This window comes from Dromaius novaehollandiae, chromosome 18 (assembly GCF_036370855.1).
Source record: "Dromaius novaehollandiae isolate bDroNov1 chromosome 18, bDroNov1.hap1, whole genome shotgun sequence".
In the NCBI taxonomy this organism is placed as follows: domain Eukaryota; kingdom Metazoa; phylum Chordata; class Aves; order Casuariiformes; family Dromaiidae; genus Dromaius; species Dromaius novaehollandiae.
Window position 1 is genome coordinate 11,318,458 of NC_088115.1, and position 23,533 is coordinate 11,341,990.

Genomic DNA, 23,533 nt, shown 5'->3' on the forward strand with positions numbered 1-23,533 from the left:
GGAGAACCACTTCAGAGAGAAGATGTAGACGAGATACCAGGAATCTTGGTAATGGTGAAACCTATGCCACCCTGATTTATGTACGTAACTGCTGAGAGGAGCAGTCTTCTTATGGAAAAAAGGTGTATTAGAAGATCTGTCGTGTCTCTGAAGCTAAATGCTAGCTAGCCCAGTAACTGTTTTCTTTAGAAACAGATAAAATATTATTAGCCTCGTCCCCTCCGGGGCCCCAGCGCAGAGTTTACGGGGGGGGGGGGTTCCAGCGGTGTTCGCAACATGCAAACACACCCGCCCGCTCCCCGCAGGCCTGCCGCCGCCTGCTCGCCCGCTACCTCACGCTCGGATGCACCCAGCTAGGTCAAACATTCAAACTCATTAACATTCCTCCCGGTTACCGGGGAAACGGCTCGCGGCCGCGGGCTCCCCGCGCGAGGCTCCCCGTGCGCCCAGCGCGCCGCTGGCCTCGGCTTCCCGGCGGCAGCCCGCGCGCAGACACCCACAGCGCCCTCCCCTCCTCCCCCCCGCCCCGTAACGGCCGCCCCCGGCGCGGGCAACGGCCGCCGCGCGCGCCGGCGGGGGGGGCGCGGCGCTGGCGGCACCCCCGCGGGGCGGGGCCGGCCGCCGCGCCCCCCGCGCCAATGGCGGGGCCGCGCCGCGGCTGACGTCACCGCCGGCAGCGCCTGCACATGGGCGCGCGGCCGGGGCGCGCGGCGCAGAGCGGGCGGCGGGAGCGGCGGTGCTGCGCGGCGGAGGAGGAGGCGCCTCTCCCGCTCCCCTGCTCCGGCGGCCTCCGGGTGCCCCTCGCCAGCGCCGCGCCGCTCCGCCGCGCTTCGCAGCGGGCCCCGCCAGAGGAAAGGAGAGGCAAGGGAAGGAGCCGCCGGCCGCCGCGCAGCAGCTGCCCCGAGGGAGAGCCCACCATGTCGCGGCCGCTCCCGCTGAACCCCACCTTCCTACCTCCCACCTACGGGGTGCTGAAGTCCCTGCTGGAAAACCCCCTCAAGCTGCCGCTCGCTCACGAAGACGGTGAGGCTTCCGCGGGCAGCCCTGGCCGCCGGGACCCGCTTCCCCCCCCCCCCCCCCCCGAGTCGGTGCCCCCCTCACGGCCCGGCCCGCTGCGGGCGGGCGCCCCGAAATGGCGGCCCCTCTTCCCCCCCCCCCCCCCGCCTCAGCCCCGCGCCTCGCTTTCCCTTTTCTCCCTCTCCCCCCAACAAGGTGATTAAGTAATTGGATGATTTCCGTAAGGATATTAGGCGGTGAATGATAAGAGCGGTGCGTCTAGCCTAGCGGAAGGCGATGGGTTTTTCCGCCGCCGCCGCGGGGATGGCTCCGGCCGGCTGGAAAAATAAAATGAACGGGCCAGCTCGGTCCTTTCCTGCTCTTAAGCATCGACGCGTGTCGGCATCTGGCCCCGCGCAACCGGCAGGCGTTTTAACGTTAAAAAGTTGCAACTCTTTTGTGGAAAGCTGAGGTAGAGCGGGCGTAATCGTACTTGGTATTTGCAGTCGTTCACGTCTGTGTTACAAACAGCCCCCCTGTGCTGCAGATCGAAGACTTCTGGTGCGCTCGGCGGCCCGAGTTCCGTCGCGATGCCGCTCAGAATTGCAGCGGGGTCCGATGTGATTTAAAAGGAAATGCTGCGAAGGCATGGCAGCTGGCAGAAAGCTGCACCAGTTTAGATCGTAGCTTATCTTGTTGAGAAACCAGGTGCTCCCGTCAAAGTGTGCATTGAAGTTACTGGATTTTTTTTTTTATAGAAGCAAATAGGAAACACTTTTTTTTTTTTTTTTTTTTTTTCTTTTTCTATACCCCTGGATTTTTTTCTTCCACTTCTGCATGCTAAAATATATATTCTGTCAGACTTTACCGTTGTTGTAAGTTTGTAACTTTAAAGCATTAAGAAGTTTTAACATCATTATTATTTCTATAAAGGATACCTTGTATTATTTTATTGCTTCCTATGGGGCTCCCTTACCATCTTAAAGCAAGCAGTACAGCTATTGAATTTGAGGGCTCCTTTCCTTGTGTACGGACTTGCAAGATTAGGCCCTTTATTATACTGTTGTACTCATAGGTTTAGGGGTTTCAGGTCAAAATTTTCCCTTTTCAACAAAATACAGTATCAAGCAACATCTTCTAGCTTGCTTTATTAACTTGAATGCATACTCTTAAGAAGCCTGTGAGTACTTACTGAAGCTGGCATTCAAAGCCACAAATGCAGTGGAATTGCTAACTAAAAATAGAGGTAAATATCTTAAAAACATGGCTGGATCCGGGAAAGGTGCTCAGCTGGCATGGCCCTCCAGTTCTGTGCCAAATAGAATGAACTGGAGGAGTTATTTATATGAGGGGAGTATTTGCTTCTCACATCTGAAAAAGTGCAAGAGGAATAATTGAAGTAATAATAGTAGCTAGTAATTTAATTACTCAGCTCTTACATCTTTATTATGTGTTTTGTTTAAGCATTCGGTAAAGAAAAAGACAAAGAGAAGAAGTTAGATGATGACAGCACCAGTACCACAGTCCCTCAGTCTGCTTTCTTGGGTCCAACATTATGGGACAAGACACTGCCATACGATGGAGACACTTTCCAGTTGGAATACATGGACCTGGAAGAATTCCTCTCAGAAAATGGCATTCCACCCAGCCCAAACCAGCATGAGCATAGCCCACACCAGTCAGGTCTCCAGCAAGCTACCTCAGCATCACCTTCTGTCATGGACCTCAGCAGCAGGGCTTCTACTTCAGTCCACCCAGGCATGGTGTCGCAGAACTGCATGCAGAGCCCGGTCAGACCAGGTAAATCAGCTGTAAGACCTTCCCTATGGATTTGAGCATGAGCCTGCCCCCCGTTCCCTCCACCCCCGCCAGTGTAAATCTGTTTCTACTGTATGGTTGACAGGCAGCTTAGAGAGGGCAAATGTGATTCAAGACATTGGCATGACAAAAAATAAAAATAATAGCTCTCATTATTGAAAGTTGCTCCACAGGGATTTTTGTTTAAATTATGTCAGGAAGCTGTGGGAATTCTAAGGAAACTTGCCTGTCATCTTTTTTTTCACTGGTGACTTGGCTATTAGCAAATGAAAAACACAAATAGAATAGTAATGTGTAGATGCCATGGTGTTAAATGAACAGGGAGAAGGACCACGAAAGAATATTCTTTTGTTTGGCCAATATTTGATGTAAGAAGATGGGAACCATAGCCTGGACAATTATCTTTAAGGCAAACTTAAAGACCTTCCTGTTTGTAGTTCTGGCCATGTTCTTGTCCTGCATCAAGCAAAACAAAATTCACCACAGTATGTGGGACAGGAGCTAAATGTTGGAGCTGCATTATAATTGTGGTTAAATTAGCATAAAATGAGTGCAACTCCACTGACCCCAGTTGCTGTGTTAGATCTGTACTTGTCTTAAGCTGCAGGCAAAAAAGACGTCATGGAGCCGAGGTTTGGCCATTGTGCCCAATTCAAACCTGTTCGATATCAGTGGAAGTCTTCTCTTAGTTTATTAGCGCTTTAATTCATCTCTTTAGAGACACTAGTACAAATCCTGGATAACTGCTCTGGCTTCACACCAGCATGACTGAGATCACGGTCTGGGGAATAGTGTCAACACTGAAGTTCGGAAAACATGGAGTTGGGTGTTTTTAAGTCCGTGGGTGACTTATTGTGCTCTTCTGCTCACACAAGGTCTGCTAGACCAAAGTGTGCTCTTGGGAGCAGGAAACCACTCCTCTCCCTTCTGCTTGATCATTTGCCATGCTCAGCGTGTGAAGTCATTGTCAAAATCATCTGATAAAGAGGCAAAATAAATAAATAGAAGGACAAAAGTTGTGGAGCAGGATGAAGTGGAAAAGTCTTAAAGTCTACAGCATTCCTTTCTCACTGAAAAGAAACAAAATGCCCCCCCCCCACCACCACCACCACCACACACCTGTCAACAGACTCTTTGGTCCCAAGTCAGAAGTGTGCCCCGGAAGTCAGTGTGTCAGAAGTCTGTGGGTTTTACTTACTCACCTTCACTTAAAGTGGATTTTTCATTGTTATGTATTTCAGTTTCAAGGCATTTCATAGTTAACCAGTAACTTGTATCAGTTTCCAAAATAAAAGTATATTTGGAGTTGGCAAGAGAGAAATATAAAATGAAACTTTGCTTTTCCTGAGCCAATTCTTAAAAATAGAGCGTGTATGCCTCCCCATTTTCTGTCGCATATGCACACGTAAAATCAAAAGCAGATAAACTGTCCTCATTCTTTTTTTGGAGGAGCCTGATTATGCGCCAGGCTTTTAATGATCACCTGTCAGAATTTATTTGTAATCAGCTGTCCGGATGACTTTTTTGCAACTCATTGATTTTTTTTTTTGAGTTTTTCCTGTGTTGTTTGTAGCTCAGGGTTATGAACTCTTCTCACTAGAAACTTTGTATACTTTTGTACTGTTGTAAAAGAAGTCAGATCTCCCAGGGTGGGATAAATCATCTTAATTTGCAGTCTTTACTTTCTGTGCCATCCTGTTTTTAAGAATACTGTAAATTTTTGGTTAATCTTTTTTAAAGGGGAGTTCATTTCATTTCTTAAAATAATATTTTTTTCCCCAAAATATATATATTTTTTCCTTTGGTGCCTTGTCTTATAAAAATCTTGTATTCAGTCTATTTTGAGGATCTTGGTTTTTTTTATTTGAGCAAATTTTAAAATAATACAATATGTATTTTAAAAATCAAATTTTAATAAAATAAAAACCCTACTATTTAAGGTCATCATAAAAGAGCGAAGGCAAATGGACTGCTTTGAGATATGCAAGTTAGCCTGGAGGCAAATATAAAAATCATTTAAATAGAGCCTCTTTGTTAGTATATACTACAAGACTTAACTTTTTTTTCCTAACTATCATGCGAAGAAGGTTTTTTTTTTAATTGGTATGAGCTACTGTTTCAGCATGCATTGCTGTTGCAATTTGTATTATTGTAATAAAGCCAGGAACAAATGGTATAAAAAAAATTTCAATAAAAGTTAATTTCATGTGATCTTATTATTGCTAGGAAAACCAAGATTTTTAGGTGATAGCAATTCTTTAAAAAAAAACAACATTAAGTAATACAAAATTCACAAAATTCACCACCATCACCATGTTTTTTTTGTAACTGACACCTCTCTGGGAGTATGGACCCTGACTTTGGAAAGGGTCGTATCCTGAGCTTTTCACGTCTCTGGCCACTACTCTAAATGGCTCCCCCACATTTGGCATCAGTGTATCACATACAGTTGTCCAAAACACGTATACCTGCGTGTGCATCTACTGTGTACAGGGAAGGGTGAGTGTGGAACACCAGGTGTGACTCGTGGACATGCATGGTGTATCCCAGATGTGCAGGCTGTACAGAAGTGACGTGATAAGATTTTATTTTATATGTATGTGGTGAGATACAAGCACCTTATGCACCTCTAGAAGCAAACAGTGTCACTGAAATATGTATTTTATACAATCTCGGGAAAAGATTCAAAGATTCACATTGGCATTCACTGAGAAATGTAGTCAAGCTCAGAAAAGCTGAAATGACCCTGACTTTAAAGATGGTGTTACAGAATCCTCACTGATTTGTTTTCCTTAGTCAACAATAAGCAGATAAAAAAGCAACTCCTTTTAACTTAATTCTGTATTTCCAGCTTGGATTGTCTGGTTGACACCAGCTTCTCATCTGTTCTCTGGGTTGTATCAAAGAATCAAGGAAGCACCTACTAAAATGTAGATTTCTGTGTTTGGGAGAGCTGCGAATACTGGTTTTATTTTGATGAGGAGGGATGCACGGTTTTGCAAGATTAGAATCTGATGCATTTCTTTTTCACAATTCAACTTTGATTTGTTAAATAGTATTTTGATGATTTATTTTAGCGATGCAGACTGCCATTCACTGTAATAAATAGATGCATTTGAAACCTTCCCCCTCTCCCCATTGGATGCTGGTTAGTTGGTTGAAATCTGTAGTCTCCCTCAGAAAAGCAGTTTCTATAATGCTAGCTTTTTAAAGTAACCTGTTACTGCAAACATACCTTTTTGGTTTTCCATCCGTTGCATGTTTTGTGTTTTCTCTTGCTGGTTCTTTGGAACATAGATCTCCATTTAACTGTGGAGATTTTTTAGGGGAATAGCAAGTTTTCTAAGCTGCTTTTATGTAAAGGAAGGTTCATATTTTACAGTTAACCAGTTGGTGTTTGCTTTTACCTGGCCTTCTGCCCCTGTGTAGCCCTTACTTGGGTGAATAGCGCAGCTAGTATAAAGAGTTTATACGGAGTGAATTAGAGCTCAGATGCTTCAGCCAAGTCTGGTGAAGACCCTAGTTAGAAGGCGTCTGGGTTTTGTGTTGTAGATCTGTCTTTTCTATGTCTGGCACCAAAGCCGTGGATCTAGGGCTGTGTTTCAGGATGCTGCTGACACAGTGATGTCCCATATTGTTGTTGCTGCCCTGCTGCTTAGGGAGGGTAAAGCCATGAGGTGGCTTTGAAAAGCTCCCTTCATCTTTGTGTTCCCATGACAGTGGTTTTAAGTCTGTGATGCCTGGACAACTGGGTACCTTAGAGTACTTGCAAGGGATCTGCCAAAGGTGATGTTTAAAAAAAAAAAAAAAAAAAAAAAAAGCTTTATAATCGACATATATACAGTAGGTATCTAAAGGGTCTGCACTTTCAGTTGAAAAAATTAGGGGTATTCTCACCCAAAAAAGCTTGAAAACAACTATCATCAGAAGTATATTTACACTGATTTTTCTTCCCCATTCCCCCCAAGAACATAAAGATTTTATTAAATGTCATATTTTATTCATTCAGTAGGGATATTTTGTGCAGAGCACAAGATCCATTACTTTTTACTTCTTACCTAGATGCTGAATTGCAGTGAGAGGCACTACGCATGACTGGGTAGTTTCGAGCATTTTCTTTTAGCTCTTGTTTTGTGATAGGTGCACCAACCAGATAGCATTCCTATAGCTTGCTCTTGCCCCATCCAGCCTCCCAGCTGCATACTGAGGATGACTTGACGAAGGAGGTAGCCCACAAAAGGGTGTGTGTGTAACACTCCCTTCATTGTAGCCTTCCTTCCCATGTGTTTCTTAACGTGACCTCCTCTCTGAGCAGAGTCTCAGTAGTGCGAAGGGCAGCATTCCCAGCAGCCAGCTGTATGTGGAATCTTTTCCTAAGCTTTAATCACCGCTCTTAAGCAGTTATTAGGTGTTGCACGAGCCACATCATGAGCCCCCTCTCTTAAAGTCAAAGGACGCTACCTCCGGCACTAAGAGGAGCTGGGAATTTTCTGAACTTTGCTCTCCCACATGATAACATGGGAATGACTGGCTAAATCGCCAAGCAGGCTGGTACTGCGAGCTGCTCTTCACATTGACTCTCACGTGAGGCTCTGAGTGGCTGTTGCCTGCATGACCATGTGCTTCAGGCACGTGGCAGTCCCCTGTGCAGCCTGCTCAGCGTGGCTTTTGCTGGAGCAGCAGCAGCAGGCAGGCACGCACGCACACACGGCTGTGTGCTCCTGCCATTACCCGCCTATGCTGAAATCACAGTGAAATGGAAAAGTTCAGCTCTGTGGACTGCCAGAGCAAGGGAAATGCCGTATGCAGACGAGCTTCACAAGGCTGCATTCTGGATCAAAGAAAGAGGCAGAATATACTCTGGCAAATATAAAAATAGCCTGTCGCATGATAAGAGGGAGAAAAAGTGCTGAATGCACAAGCCTTATTGATGTTAGAAGCAAGAACACCAAGTCACCTCTAAGAGATCCAGTTTTAATATTCACTGTTAAGTTTTGATTATTGATTAAATAATTGCTTGACTACATGAAAGAGCATGAAGTTACTTAGGAGTAAAAAAGTAAACACCAAAACTGCTATAATTCTAAAATATACCTGGCCTGACTCTGGTTCTTGTGTGGAATAGTGCTTTCCACACAAGTAGTGCTACTTAAGCTAAGGACTGTTCAGTGTCAGGAAGAGGGTACACAGAGCGAGCAGGCAGGATTTTTTTTTGCTGTTTCAAGGATGTCTGAGAGCAAGTCAAACTTGTTGCATTTACCTAGAAAAAGTACAGTGTCTTTCTAAGAGCCTTGCTTCCCACCTCAAAGTGTATGGAAGAGTGTTTGATTGAATGATTGTCTAGTGCAGTGATTTGATTTTTAAGACGCGAGTCGCCCTGCAGTCTTTCATAAAAGAATATGTTACAGTTAGGAGGGGAGATGTCCTCAGGAGCTGCATGTGAAGAAGACATTGATATTATCTGCTTAGATGCAGCTCCTAGGAAACGCATTTAAATGCTGCAATCTCTACGTATTTATATGACAGTAGACTGGCAATTGTGGGAACTAGCAGTGGCCGGGTTCTGCCCAATTAATCTGTGATGAGTACTTTACTCCTCATGTAGTCTTTCTGATTCCAGCATTGCTCAGCAGGCGCGCAGCTTACTGACTGCCCTCAGTCGTCAGCGCCTAGGTGGAGTAGCAGAATATCACTATTTGTTCTCTCGTAGTTCATCTTTCTGGCCTCCCCCCCCCCCCCCCCCCCCCCCGGGGGATAATCAGTCTCAGCGTGTTGGTGGAGTTTTCTTCTCACAGGATGAAAGGTCCCTCCTGATCAGTAAAGTGTTCTTGAGAGCATTATGTAAACAGAAGCTTGGTTGGCTGGCAGTGCATTAGCATGGAGCTATTTAACATGTATATTACTAATGTGATCATCTTTTTTTTTTTTTTTTTGAAGTTTCACTTTTGTAATCAATAAATATATTGCAATATTTCTGTTCCTGAATTTCACAAAAAAATGTGATGATTAGAAGAGTATTTCAAATAGGTTAAGTTCAAAGAAAACTGTGGTTTGATTTTTTTTTTTTAATGTATGAAGTGCTATGGACTATGGAAGAGCTGGAAAAAACATTTACTTCAGGGGAAAAAAAGCCTCAAATCCAGTAGCATTTAATGGAGTAAGTTACACACGAGGAGTAAGTATAGAAAGTGAATGTAAAATGCACCACTGTGTCGAAATGAATGCACCACAAACAGATTTGTTAGCATCTGTGGCCATTTTTATGAACAAATAACATTAAAGAAGCTGTCCGTTTATCACAAAGCTGAATTTGGTCTGGAGAGCTTCAGAGCTAATGTGGGGAGAGCTAACAGGCAGGTAAGGCAGCATGTGTCGCAACATTTTGCTAGTTGGCTTTTTTTCTGCTAGGACTCTTTCTAGCACTTCAGCTTTGCATAACTGAGGCAATATCCATCAGGTTTTAAATGAATACAAGTTATTGTTCAACCTCTTCATGTTTTCTGACACGCTTGAAGCTGTTGTACAGTTACGCTTCCCTGTCCCATTCCCTGAACCAAATCTTGCCTCTCTGATGTGGAACTCTTTCTTGCTTCACGGGTCTCTTCTCAGCTTTGAGAGAAACAGCTTCAGTTCCTCATGTTGCTGGTAATATTCTCTTCTTGATATGATTTGGCATTTAATGAAAACAAGCGTGCTGATCTCGAAGGTCTTTGCTCATATACTCACGTTTTTGTGTAGACCGTATGTAGGAGAATTAAAAAAAACATATTGCATTAGGATCCTAGAAGACTCAGGACCTTGTTAACTGGAGCCCAAATCTAGATTATTACTAAAATAAAACTTGACAGGTACCCATTAATCAATGTGTTCCTTAGTAGTATGCATTTGTTATAAACAGATGTCAGCGTGGACTACAGCAGTAACTCATCTGCAACAAAATGTCGTCCTTAGAAATGTAGGTGTATAAATGGAGAGGCAAAAATATATTGTTAGGTAGAGATTTGTTGAGGATGGAGAATGGTAAAAATGATGACTTTTCCAATTAGCCTTAGGGATCTCAGCTTGCTATAAATTCTCTGTTCTGGAACATGGCTGTGGACAATAGGTCAAAGATTAAGTAATTCATTACAGAACTGGTTGGTACTCCTGTATTTAATAAACAAATGAATGAACAAGGCTCTCAGTCCACAGCAAAATCCATTACTTTGCGTGGCAAGGATTGGACCTAAATTTTTGTAAAGCAATTTACAAGGCTCACTGCTTATTTAGTTCTTGTATTTGAAAATTGCTATATTTGAGGTAACCTGGGAACTCAGTAACCATGATACAGATGAAAGCACTCAAAACAGAAACTTAATGCTGTCCCACTAGTAACTGCATATAACTGGAGTTTCTACAGAGGCAAGGAAAGAAGCTGTAGCTTGCATTTTGAAAAATAGAGGCAACAATGTGAAACCTCTAAATGCAGAGTATTCCTGCAGAACTCCATTTGATGGAGCAAATCAGTATTTTAGTACAATGGAATTATTGAAATAATGCACTAAGCCTTCGTGTAGCAGAGTATGTTACTCAAGGCCGCAGAATATAAAACACAGACTCAAACTGAGAGGGGCTTTGTTGAAATAAAGGGGGTGACTTGAAACAGCTTAGTCATTTTTACAAGCTCACCATTTCAAGATTTGAAAATGAGTCCTACTTCATCAAGAAGCCTGTTTAAAAACAACTGTGTGCTTAGTTTCTAATGCTTAGTAAATAAAAAGTAGGCACGTGAAAACAATTCCTGTTCCTCATCCAGAAAGGGTTAAACTGACTTAATTTGGAGGACACTGCAGCAATCAGACATACCACTGTTCCCTCTTTGTGCTGCATAGTGGAAATACAGATGTTACTGACATCTGTAATCCCTGCAGCTGCGGCCTCTCATTACAGCATGGGGCATTTGGCCATTTTATGAATGTAACTCTTGCAGTTCTGTCACTTACTGGAATAGATGAGGGTTGAGATATTTTTTTCTTGCCTAGTTTGCTATGAAAACAAACCTTGCCATTTGTTCTAGGTATGTGTGGCCTCTTGTGTGTTACTGCTTCATGATTTTTTAGTGTATTGGCTGATTTCAACTGAATGTGGCAAAAAGGTTAAGATTCTAGAAGAACAATTACATTCCTAGAGTTTCATGGAAAATAGACGGGTGGGTAAAGTAGGAAGATGTTACTGAGCAGGAAGAGCTGTAATGCAAATGTGAGTTCTATACCTCAGAGAATTTACATAAGACCTTTAAAATGCCTGATCTGTGTGAAACGCTTCTGTGAGAGCTGACACCCTTTTAGACACCCTGAGATGTCAATCCACTTTGAGAAACAAATCTGCAAGAAACCACGTTTAATTGGTTTACTCTGTGTGTGTCGGGGGGGATCACAAAACTATTTTACCATTACTCTTCCTTTAAAATCCTCAGCTCCTGGAGTCTTGTGATTATATGAGACTCTAAGCTTTCATTTAAAAAGAACAGTTAGAAAACTGGCTATGAGGTTTGCAGACAAAATTTTGGAAACAATGAACCAAGATGATGGAATGATCTTGATCCCCTCCCAAGTTAAGTTATTTTACCTGAAAAACTCTGGGCTTTGCTGCAGCCTTGCAATATCCTGTTCCTTTTGTGCAGCAGAAGCACCCCCAGCTCCATTGCCCTGTTTGAAACTACCTTGCAGTCAGCCAAGTTTAAGTTTGAGGCCGGTTATCTTATCATAATTATTGCAGTATCACATGTGGGCAGATGGCCAAGTGACCTTGTGTATGCGTCTTGCCATTCATTCTTTGGAGCGCGTTTCGGCTGGGGTGCTCTGCACAAAGCTCGCTTTTATGGCTTGTTCTAATCAGTGTAAATTTCCACTCTGCCACCGGGGTCTGGGGAGGAGGGGGGCTCCAAGTGAATGAGAAACATGGGAAAATGAGAGTGGGCTAAAAATGTTCAGGGATCAAAGAGGAAAAGTAGGTCGTGGCAGGGCATGTGTGTTGGGAGGAGGAATAGGGGGAGCACAGCAAGGGGAAGATTTGTTTTCCTATTGGCTTTTCAAAGTTGTGCAATTTAAGAATTGGATTAACCTGATATGACTTTGTTTTTCTGCCAGATTAGATATGTTGAGTTTCTTGGCATTGTGAATTGTACAGTACATTGTGTGCTGTAAATATGGGTGTGTCGGGATAAAGCTGTAATGACACAACACACTTGCAGTATAATACAGCACTACTGGGTGGACTCCCCTGTCCCCTTAGTGTCCAATTCCCTCTCCCCCATGAATGCACATGATTGTTAGAGCATTCAGAAAATTGTTAGAGCCCCTCTACACTGTGCTTCTAGCACCACATTAAGACACTTCAAAACCCTTTTTGGTAAGGTAGCGCTCACTTATCTGTGGCCTGAAAATCCTTTTGTTCTGGCAGTGGCATCATAAAGTGGTATATGCTATACAAAGTGTATTAAAAGGGGAGACAGCTATATCAAAAGGTACTCAAAAATGTCTTCCTGCTTTCTCAACATTAAGATGTAGAAATTTTTCTGAGAAATGTTGCAATTTTTTGTCTTTGCTCTTCCTTTATTCCTTTTTTTTTTTTTTTTTTTTTTAAACTGTGTCTAAGATACTGCCTGGAGATGAACTTCAGAAGAGTAAAAATCAGATCCAGATCTGTAAAAACTGCAAGTACTGAGCTTACTGCTTTTTGAAGTACGTCATTGTACATATGGATATCAAAGTAAAACTTCCATGGTGGTATATATTCGCTCAGTGTTTTTTGTGTGTTACCTATACCATGAGATAATTTAACTTGGTGTATCAGTTTTGTATGTCGGGCTAGGCCCATGGAGGAGCCTTACTCTCTTTGTTTACTGCAGAATGAGGGTGGAGTAATGAATGACTCTTCCAACTTAGGCAACGCAACCAGGTATCTAAAGATAGATTGTCAGAATCAAGGCCATAGTGAGCAGAGTAAAAGTTGCTCTGCAAGACTAGTCTGCAAGACTCTGCTCTGCAGATTTTGGGGAATGAAACTAAGAATACTTCAGAGCACCGTTTTTTTTAATTCCTGCTTTCCCATTTCCAGACTTCTGCAGGGACCAGAACTACCCCAGCAGGTTAGTCACCAGGGACTGACCATGGTATGGTCTCTGTCACTAGCTTTCTAAGGGCCTGCCCTCTGAATTGATACATGTACCATAAAAATGGGGAGTAATTGCCCTGTCTGCAGTGAGGATTGTTTTTCCTGGAAGAGAAGAACATAGATAACTGATAATGATTTAAGTCAGATATCAAGATGGGGTCATGTTACTTGGCCACATGTTGTCGTAATGCCTTACTCTAATTCACGTAGGCAAAAAAATGGAGCTTGCTTATTAGATGAAAATTTTTCTGAAATCTCGTCTTTTATGGTGATTGACCTGTTTTGTGAGAGTAATACAAACCTGAGTAAAAGGGAGCAGGAGGTTAAGTTTATGAACACCTGCATCACTTATCTGTATACTTAAATGAGAGAACTAAGAAAGTGGAGTATATTTGAAGTGAACCTGCATATCCACCTTTCCAGGAGATTAAACTGCAAACCTTCAGTTATAAATGTTGGACATCTGCAGTTTGGGTGTCCACTTGAAACACATTAGCTGTTGATGTCTCAGCGCTTAAAAAATGAGGGCACAGAGCGTCCAGACTCTGAGATCTGACGTTCATGCATCCATGGGGCCGCTCTCAGAAAGGCTGATCTTTCTCTTGACTTTAGTCATTGCCATATTTAGGTAACACTTTTCCAAACTCTTTATCTATTCAGTTTTCTCAGCACAACAAGGTTGAAGTCATTGTTGAAAACTGGTAGTCGCTGGAAGCTGTTTTGAACACGTGAAAAGAAATCATTAGCCAAATAGAAGGGAAGAACTGGAGGTGTTATTGTCAACTTACGTGTGTCTCTGATTTCACCAGCTTCTGCACGTGTCTGCGTTATCAATTTATTTCTGTTAGAAAGTAAACAAATCTCACTTTTCTTATATACTCTCATGACTGTTTCATCTGAGTTGCTCTTATCTTTAGCAGGGATGTACTTCTGAGGGCTTGTGTTTGGAGGCTTTTGTTTCTGCTTTCACATGTAGCATGCTCTCGAAAGTCACGTGCACTTCTGATGCTGGCCAGGGATGCTGTTTATCTCTTCCAAAGTCAATTATTTAAAAACCTTATTATCACTACTATCAGAATATAGTAACTTACCATTGGGGCAGCTTTTATCCCATTAGACCCTGTACGTTTTTCAGACTGGATCCTTTGGCCAAATTTTGTCTCACTTGGTGAATGAATGTCCCTCTGTGTTCTGTTACTATTTGGTAGCCATGTAAGTGGTGTCAGCAAAATCTCAGCCATGTGGGATGTGTTGCTCCATCAGATTCATACTATTCCTGTGGTGGGCCACATCCTGAGAAGCCTAAGTACCTATAATTCTCCTGAATATAGAATTTGAAGTCATTCAAATTTGTTTTGTATTTTTGAGCTACTCAGGGGAAGTGCTCATAACCCTCTAGCATTAACAATTTACACTGGCTTTTCAGAATCACGTCCTTTCAAGGTCTGCATCCTTGAAGGAACTGATGGTGTTTAACTCCTATTCAAATCCAGATGAATGCACTGTGCTCAGCACCCTATCATAATGTCCTTAGCCCTACGTAAAATGAGAAACCAGTTAACCTCTAGGTAATTTACAGCACTGTCAACACGAGCAAACCTCTTAAGTAATTTTTCTGCTGCCCTTCAGTTTATAGACTGTGGCTTGTTGTTTCCCACTTTCTCACGTTTTCCCAAAGCTGCTGGTGTGTACACTCTGAGGATCACATTTAACCAACACAAGGAAATCAGCTTGGCCCGACTGGCTTCTTTATCACGTGGCTGAGAATGTGTTCACTCTGTTCTGCCAGACTATGGCTAGCTGAGCAAAATACAGTGAAGCTCTGGGCTTCTAGCCAAGCTTTTATTTCAGTTTGGAGCTTACAGCCACATATTTGCTGTTTGGCAGGACATCCACTGGGGTATATTTGGATAGTAATCTAGCATTGTTTTGCTGCTTTTTTTCTTCTCTCTCTTTTTTTTTTTTAATGCACATAGATAGTATAATCCCACCACATACTTTGGGCAGCCCACACCAGACTTCTCGGTGTGCAGCATTATGTATGTGCACTCAGAACTTATAGCCATGACCTTTGATAAATATAAGTCAAAGCAATTAAATTTCTTTTATTGAAAAATTCTGGATGTCCTACTCTTTGCACCCTATGTGCTGATAACAGAGCTATTTTGTTACTCTTTCCAAGATCAAAAGCTTCACTAGGGTTTGATTGAAGTCCAGTTATGGAAGGAAGTAGCTTTGCTGGAGTTCTGAAAATAGCAATAACTGTTAAAATAATAAAGTCTGTCCTTGTGTGTCTTTATAATCTTTAAAACTTTTTTGGGGGGAAGGGGTTTGTTTTTTTTTCTCTGGTCTCAAATGAAAATATTAGCAAATGTCTTGGGGAAATAGGAGTGTGCTGTTAGAAGAACAAGTATCCCTCTCTGGAATTCTTACTTTGGTTCTATTCTCCACCCCAAGCTTGCCTTCCTCTGAAGCTGTTTGCATGCAGCCTGACTCATGCAGGAAAATAAAGCTGGATTTGATTTTTAACAGTATGGGAGGCTTTGGGTTTGGGGGGATAAAGGCTTTATGATGCAAACTCATTTATTTCTCTGTGAAACAAAAATGGGCCTTTCAAAATGCAGTGTGTTTTGGAAAGTAGGCTTTGGGTTTGAAACCCCAACATCTCTGATGGCACCCTTGTATGAAAGAAATAGTACAAAAACAAAAAATACTTGGGGAAGGGGTACAAAACATAATTGCAAGCAGAAGTGTTTGGGGGCAGTTCCTGTTATTTTATGAGGGGACATCTCTCCTGAAACTTCATTGTTGTTTGTTTTATATATACAGCGCTCAGCCTGGAAGGCTGTTCTTGTGCTTGCTTTATCAAGCTGCTTTGAGCTGTGTCTGAGCAGATTAATATTGGCAAAAGCTGAAATGCTTTTCCCCAAATCTTTGGATTGTTCTTTAGAATATATGTTTAGAGACACCTTCTCTTAATCTCTCCTGCATCCTCAGAAGGGAGAGCGACATGGGAGAAAGGACCCTGCAGTGAGATTCATGGCAGGCGTCGACTGGCAGAGCTGCAGGGAGGGAGAGCTTGGTCCTCGATGTTAAACCGTGGCTTGTATAAACGTCCGTTTGTCAGTTACAGCTTTTGGTTATCGAAACTTCAAGGTGAATAAAAATAAATGAAGGTGACTGTGCGGAGCGATAAGTGAATCTTTTGCAACATTTTGCACTAATGGGTATAGGTGCTGCTTTGGTTATTATACAGTTATGGTGAGGTGGAGTTTTGAACTTAAAGCAAGATTTTACCAGGTTTCGTCATCTTCTTTTTTTCTTTTTTTTTTTTTTTTTTTTTTTACTCATGCGCATATGTACTCATCTTATATAATACAATATAATCCCTGTGTGAAAATCAACCTTCTTATACTTTCCCTTTAGACAACTGAGATCAAAATCACTAATTACTTGAGGAAAACGTTTGCATTATAGACAGTGTTGAGGGAAAGGCCCAGAGGACTGAGATCAAGTCAAACCCTTTGGTTTGTCACGTGAACTTTCAGGACTACAATTTTCTTAGCCCCTTAAATTACTAGGACGGTAGCTGTTGTTTATTCATTAGAAACTTGCTGTTATGTTCTTTCCGTTGCAGTGAGAATTATATAGTCTTTTTTTCATTCACCTAACCATTTTGGAAATTGTCTGTTTATTCTACCCGTAAGACAGTTTTATGTCCGTAATGTCTATAAAATATTCTGCCTAAAATAGCCCAGTGCCCTGTTCTTACTGGGTTTGGATTAGTCCTTGGTGTATGAACACCTTCATTACTTTCTGCAAGTCTTAGCTGTAAAAAAACAACCTTAGTGAGAGGTACCCTGTTGATCAACTAAAGATGTTTGTACAGTCAGCAGCTTTAGCCACTCTCAGAAACAGCCTTGCCTGATCTCTAGGAGCTGCTAAAACTCATCAGGCAGGTTCCTGTTAACCAATTATCCAGTTAAGCAGAAAGAGGAAAGGTGTTTCTCTTGCAGATAATTTTTTCTTTGCAAAGTTAACCCATTCATCCCCTAGCTTCAGTGTAATTGTGTATGTTCTTGACACTGAAATAACAGCAATGAGAGAAGGAGGAAAAAGAGTTAGAAGGGATCCGATCCTGCAAATAGAGAGTCGTGTATTAGTGTATATCCCTCAAGTGGGCAGAGGCATGCTGTTTCCAGCATAGATCTGGAGCACTCGAATTTTTGGCTGAGTCGTCCTCATTGTTCTTCACCTAATTTTTTGTCTTGCATTTTAAGGAAACCTGTGCAAAACAAAAACAAACAAACAAACAAAAAAAAAGCGCCCCCCCCCCAATATTTCATTGCTGCTAGAGCACATTGTTGATTCCTAAACACTCCTACTATGTCTTGGATGGGAGACCCTAGTTGCTTTCATGCACAGTAAGTGTTGCAGGATAATGTAAAAAAAGCTCTTTCTGATAGAGCGCTGATTTTCCCTGCATATTATAAGAATAAATATATGTTCAGATGATACCAGGTGACTTGGTTGTCCACATCTGACCATCTTCTGCATTGATTTTTAGGACAGGACATGTGCATGACTATTTTGATGGCTGTTAATACCAGATGTGTCTGTATGGAATTGAGAAAGATTGTCAAGTGACAGTGCAGTTGGTAAACAAAGATTTTGCTCATGATTATTGAAAATAGTAAGTGAGTGGGTGGGGTGAAGTGAAAAGATACTCCAAATTACAGTAATAATTTGGTTAACACTGTCCTTTTCCTTCCTACTGCCTGCCTGAAGACTTGGTTCCATGAGCAGCAAAATGTCTGTGGATACTCTGATGTATGAGGCATATGAGGCCTTCCTTCAGTCAGGGAAGTAATAGTTTCTTTCATTTACATTGTTTTCACAAAGCTTGTGAAAGCAAGTAATGTATATTTGAGACTAATATCTCTCTGCCAAATTTGTATGAAATTTGCCGGCAGTTTCAGAGGTGGTTAGAAGGAAGATGGACAGATGTGTGCAGGACATGATGGCACAAACCTCATTTCTCAAGGAAACAGAGCTAAAGAATAACTGTCAAATAATATACAGTCCAGGTGTCTGTGTCTTGGGACATTGAGATGCAAGTTTGCAAATCACTGAAAAAGCTGAAAGGCTGTTTGGTATCTTAATTGCATATGTAGCCTTTAACCAGGTACACCAGATATAGTTCTTGCCATCTGATTAGATCCACGCAGGCAGATTCCCAGCTGACAGGACCTGTCTTCATAAAATTGAAGTGCAAGTTGGTGACTGGGTTGATTGTTTTAGAAAGTTCCTGGAAACGCTTCTAAAGAAGCAGACACAAACCCTTCGTGGTTTAGGCTGTGGATGCGGCAGACCTTGAATGGGCAGTCTGGCAGCTCTGCCAGCAGCTGGGGTGTCTGTGAAATTACCTTTGACTATAGGTGAGTCTTCCTCTAGTTTCCTGAGTAGCCTGAGAGAGTAACTGAATATTTGCCATTCCATACTGGTTTTTATATTTTTAAAGGAAGCTCTGTGAGCACGCAAGTTGGAATGCATGTTAATAACAAGAATTGTGCAGAGCCTTTTGCTCAGTCATCAGGGTTTAACCGAGTCTTGCTTATGCAGTGAGTACTTGAAAACCTTATCCAGGCAGCGAAGTGGAGGCAAACCGAGGCAGAGTGAAGCTGTCGGGTTACTCAGCAAGGGAGCTGCAAAGCCAGGAGCGGTGGCCTCGTTCCTTCCCGCTAGGACAAACGGTCTGAAACAGGTAAAAATGTGTTAAGACTTCTGCTTCAGTAGATGCTTCTTTTAGGCTGCAAGGAAAGCGGGTGAGATGTCGGAGCTGAGCGGCGTATTGTGTACGGTGGATGGGTCGCGTCGTCTCGGCTGGGTGTGAACTGTGTGGAATGCGTGCACACGAATAGGCCCAGGCATGAGGAAGCAAGATGTTTTCACCTGTGAATGGACTAGTTACTTCTGGTAAGTGCACCAGAACACAGGGTTAGCCTCTGCACAAAGAATGCATTAAAGGTGGCACTAAGCATCTTTAGCATGAGACCAGCTCTTAATTTATTTCTGAGCCTCTAGAGCACCATAAATCTGTTCAGTGCTGTTTTCTTTATTCCTTCTGCATTTGTAAAGTGAGCATGAATAAAAATGTTCTATAAGCTTTGCTACATTTTTAAAAGTATTATTTATGTGGGGCAGCTCTATTTGCTGTAATTTTTTATATCCAAAATACAGAGGGCTTTAAAATAGAAGAAGAAAAGCTGCATATCTGAGTTTAAGATAAAATAAGATGATCTCTGTGACAGAGACAGCAGAAGTGATGTGATATGACAGTTGCTGTAGCAACACCACCTACTTCATGAAAATCAGAGTTAACAGGAGTGTAAAAGGTAAAACCCACATAATTTTCCAAGCCTGTGAATTGTTGCTGCCCTCAGCTTGCAATGGTTTCCAACTCTTGAATGTTTCTCCTTTCATTTGGGGACAGACACCTCTTCTTTCAGCAAGGCCCACTCTTGCAGACCCGATGCCATATTTCGCGATGTTAGACAGGCACATTGTGGGAGTTCTGTGAAGGCCTGCAGTATCTTCGCGTGCAGGTGACCAGATGAACAAGAGGAAAAGAGCATGAAGATTGGTGTGCCCCTGAAAGTCCTCCCAAAAGCCTCGGACAGCAAAATACCATAATACATATGCTGTCTCTCAGGTATTCCATATAGAAAAGATAACCACTGTTGTAAAACAAACAAACAAACAAAAAAAACCAGTCCAGTCAACTTGTTTTTGTGGGAATCGGCTTAAAATAAAACTCTATACTATAAATCATAAGTAATGTAGATATGGAAATTGTCAAAGATAAGTACACAGTCACTTTTGACCATCCCAAATGAACCCTGAATGATAGTGCGGCATAGCAGTTGCCAATGAACGTAGGAAAATGCTTTGTTTTGGATGAGAATGGTGTCGAGCTTGTTGCGGCTGTGGGGAAGTGCAGAGTACACACAGCCCGCAAAGGGCTTTGTTCGCTGGTGGGCAGAGAATTGCATGAAACTTACTGTATTCAAAGGGGGTAGATGGGTCTCTGTTAAAGAAATGTTTCAGTGCCAAGACATTGTTTGAAAGTTATTTGGTACATCTGGATTGGCAACGAATTTTGAAATTTGTAGCTATGGTTACTGGGAGAAAAGTACTATATTAAAAATACCATTACTGTAAATAAGGCTTACATTGGCTTACACTTAATGATAATTTTCAGTGAACAGTCTTGTATGTTTATGTGTATTTATAAGAGGCAGGCACATATGTTTAAAAGCTCCCATAAGCAGTGGATTGATAAGGCAAATCCCAGTTTGCTTTGGCCTCAAGATCAACCTCAAACTATTTAATTTTTTTTATCTCTGATGGGCAATGGAGGGCCAAGTTGTGTGTGATAATAAATGTAAAATCTGTATTACTTGTGAATTGGGGGAAGAGGCTTTGAAAGAAATGGCAATCTCAAGTTCTGTTTCCCTGATTTTCTCAGCAGAGATGCCTCCAGAAGGCCTCAGAAAAAATGCGTTGCCCAGTACATGAAAGGAGGTTTGGCTGTTGTGTCTTGGGACATTTTCATTTCACTTTTGACATTTTTCAGAATCCTCATAGGTTATGTATATCTGTTATATTCAGAACAGGCATGCTTAGTGTGCTCAGTGACTCCGTTCAGGGCTAGGGACAGGTTTCAGAGCAGGTCATAATAAGGAAAATAACTATTAGGATTCCAGTATGTCTTCAAGAAATATTCCATCTCCATCTTTTTCATTGCTACTTTTTTTTTTAAGATAAAAATATAAAGATTTTAGTGTGTATTGCTCTCATTGGACTTTTTTTTCCTGAAAATTTTTGCTTGCTTTCTATTCATCTTTCTGTTAAAATGTGACTGCAATTCTTAGGTGCAAAAATCTTTTCAGGCGTTAGTTTGGTTTCTGAAACTCCTCGGCATGGTAGTTCCTCACCATTTTCTGGTGCTAAATGACTCTCTTACATTTAGGAGTGAATTTATGAGACAGTGTCTTGCCCAGTGTTCAGTGTCATCATTTCTTTTAATCAGACTTGCTTTTTGAAGCTACCTATTTTTGTCTGTCTGACATGCCATGAAAACCTGTATTATACGGCAGCTGTAAATAAGTAGTTATGAGCCCACTGGTAATTTCTGTATGGAACAGCCTGTTCTCATGGAATTTTCCCTAAGCCTCAGTTATGTGTTCCTTTCCTTCTCTGACCCATTTTTCAGACTTCGCTGTGATTGATGCGTTTGTATACTTTTAGATGGAGATACATGTATCGATAGAGAAAGAAAAAGATACAGCCCTGCACACTTGTGCTTTCTTTTTCTTTGCTTGCTGAGCATAAAACTAGTTTGTAGTAGCAAATTTGGCCTCTGTAGTTACTGGGCGATAACAAGCCAAATACAAGTTTGGGGGTTTTGCTGTTTCTCTCTAAACATGTACAAGGGTCCTAACTTAAGTCAGAGAGAAAAAAAAAATGTACTAAGTCTCACTTGGAAGATTATGGGAACAGCATGTCCTCATTCTGGCATCTCTACTTCTTAAAATGTGATCATTTTATACAAATCACTCTCTGTACAGCTCCAGTTTAGTTTTGTCACATAACAAGTGTACTTTGTTTTAGTGAAAAAGGTGTGAAACAAAAGCTAGTGCAACAGGTAGTTCAGATGTGCGGTGTGTACAGCACAGATGGAAGAGGAGGCTGGATTTGCGAGATTCTGTAACTCTGCCCAGTGACCCCTTTTTCTGCAGGGACATATTCAGCGAGCAGCTGGTGGTGTCTGCTGTCTCTCTTGCAGAATTGCCATTGGCCACTGATTGGGAGTTGGAGGACACGTACCTGTTTCACGTGGCTTTTCCATGCCATTTGAAATCTCCCTGCGCTGTGTTTTGATAACACGCCCAGCGAGATGGGCTTGGGTACCAGAACTGGGTAATAGATACATGAGTCATGGGTAGCATATGCTCTCAGGATTACACGATGGCTTTGCAAGACCTGTTTACTGCCTGAGAGCGTGCTGTCCTGGATGTTCGTTAGCCAAATAAATAGAACAATGTGAGAGGAACTTGGTCTGGAGTCTTGCAGAGCACATTGGCAACGACATGAATGCGACTTGAGGACAAGCGCTGCCTTTGTTTTGAAAGTGGTGTTCCATGTGAGGGGATATTTGTGGATGCCATATGAGACTGTTATCTAAAGCAGGGGCTCTGCTAACGTCTGCTGTTTGAGGGTTGGTTTATTAAGGCTGGGTATGTAACTGTCAAAGGAAATTAAAAATGAACCTTTTTGACTCCTTTAGAACAGATTTCTGATGCTTCATCAATTTCCGATGCTCCAAAATGCTTCTCTGGGACTTTCCCTTTAAGAAAGGAAAGAGGAATTGTACTTTTTGAAAGAGGAATTGTACTTACTGTATATGAATTGCCAATTAAAGAACCGTGGGCAGATATGCCAAAGGATATCATGAAGCTCCACACAGTGAATATCCAGCATCCTCGAGTGAAACGCGTTTCTAAACCAAGTGTAAATGAAAATGAAATACCTGTATGAACATTTTTCTTTATAACTTCTCTTCAGGCCCTGTCCCCACTAAAAGTCATCTTGGCCTATCTTTGTGAGTAAAGCAGCACCCTACAGAAAAATCAGAAAGGCCTTTAAAAGGACTGGGAACTTCATACTTTTCAGGAATTTGAAAGACAAGGGGAATCCCTGTGCCGTGTCCCTGGAACAGTATGAACCCCTGGCTTTCTGTGTGTAATGCTTATGCAAGGGGAAGTGTTCAGAACTGGAACAACTACATCCAGGCATCTTGTAGTTTGGTTATCAGGGACTGGTTTGGGAGAGGAGGAAAGTTTCATTTCCTCGTCTCCTCCAGAAAGTCTTTTATCGGCTGCTACAGGAGCAGCTACAAGCCCATGCCAGAAATGGGCCCCGCTGAACTAAGCACTGCCTTCACACAGATTAAAGACAGGGTGAAGTTTTCAGAGTATGAAGCCTTCTCACACAAGGGCAGAATATTAAGTCCTGTAGACATAAATTTTACCTGGTCTTTGCTCCCAACAGCTTGTCACTAAGTTAAATTGGTTCCTCACATTAATCTGTTTTTTGCTTTTGAAGGGCAGAATGTTACTGGAACGGTGGGCATAGCATATTAAACGCGCATTATGCTAACCAAATCCAGCAGTTGCGAAGTCAAGCCCTCAAAAGCCTACAAATGCTAGAACTAAGGCCACATGTGCAATTTCAGAGAGCATCTCCCCCCCACCCCCGTCTGCTTTGTGATACAGTCTTTAATTACATGATCTCCTCTTTTTCCCATTTCCCTTTTTGAATGCAGAGGACAGACCTGCTCTGGGGTGAATCAGGGCTGTTTCGGGAATGAAGTGGCTGTCTGCAGGATCTTGACCTCATTTACTGCAGATGTCAGAGGATGCAAGGACCTGCAGGAGGAGAAGGGAGAATCTGGCAGTACAAGCTAAAAGATTTTGTCCAGAGAGAGACTAGATTTTATTAC

At 42.2% G+C, this 23,533-nt stretch overlaps 1 protein-coding gene across 2 annotated transcripts in view; it reads left to right on the forward strand.

Annotated features, from left to right (window-relative positions):
• The first annotated feature begins 641 nt into the window (after nt 1-641).
• Nucleotides 642-23,533, forward strand: part of HLF (HLF transcription factor, PAR bZIP family member) — a 38,177-nt gene continuing 15,285 nt past the window's right edge. Inside the window, exons 1-2 of one of the 2 annotated variants that reach the window (XM_064522677.1) lie at nt 642-1,023; nt 2,461-2,796. In XM_064522677.1, coding sequence (XP_064378747.1) covers nt 687-1,023; nt 2,461-2,796 — 673 coding nt within the window. In that variant the 5' untranslated portion in view covers nt 642-686. The remainder of the gene's footprint in view (nt 1,024-2,460; nt 2,797-23,533) is intronic. The other variant, XM_064522678.1, reaches the window with a different exon arrangement.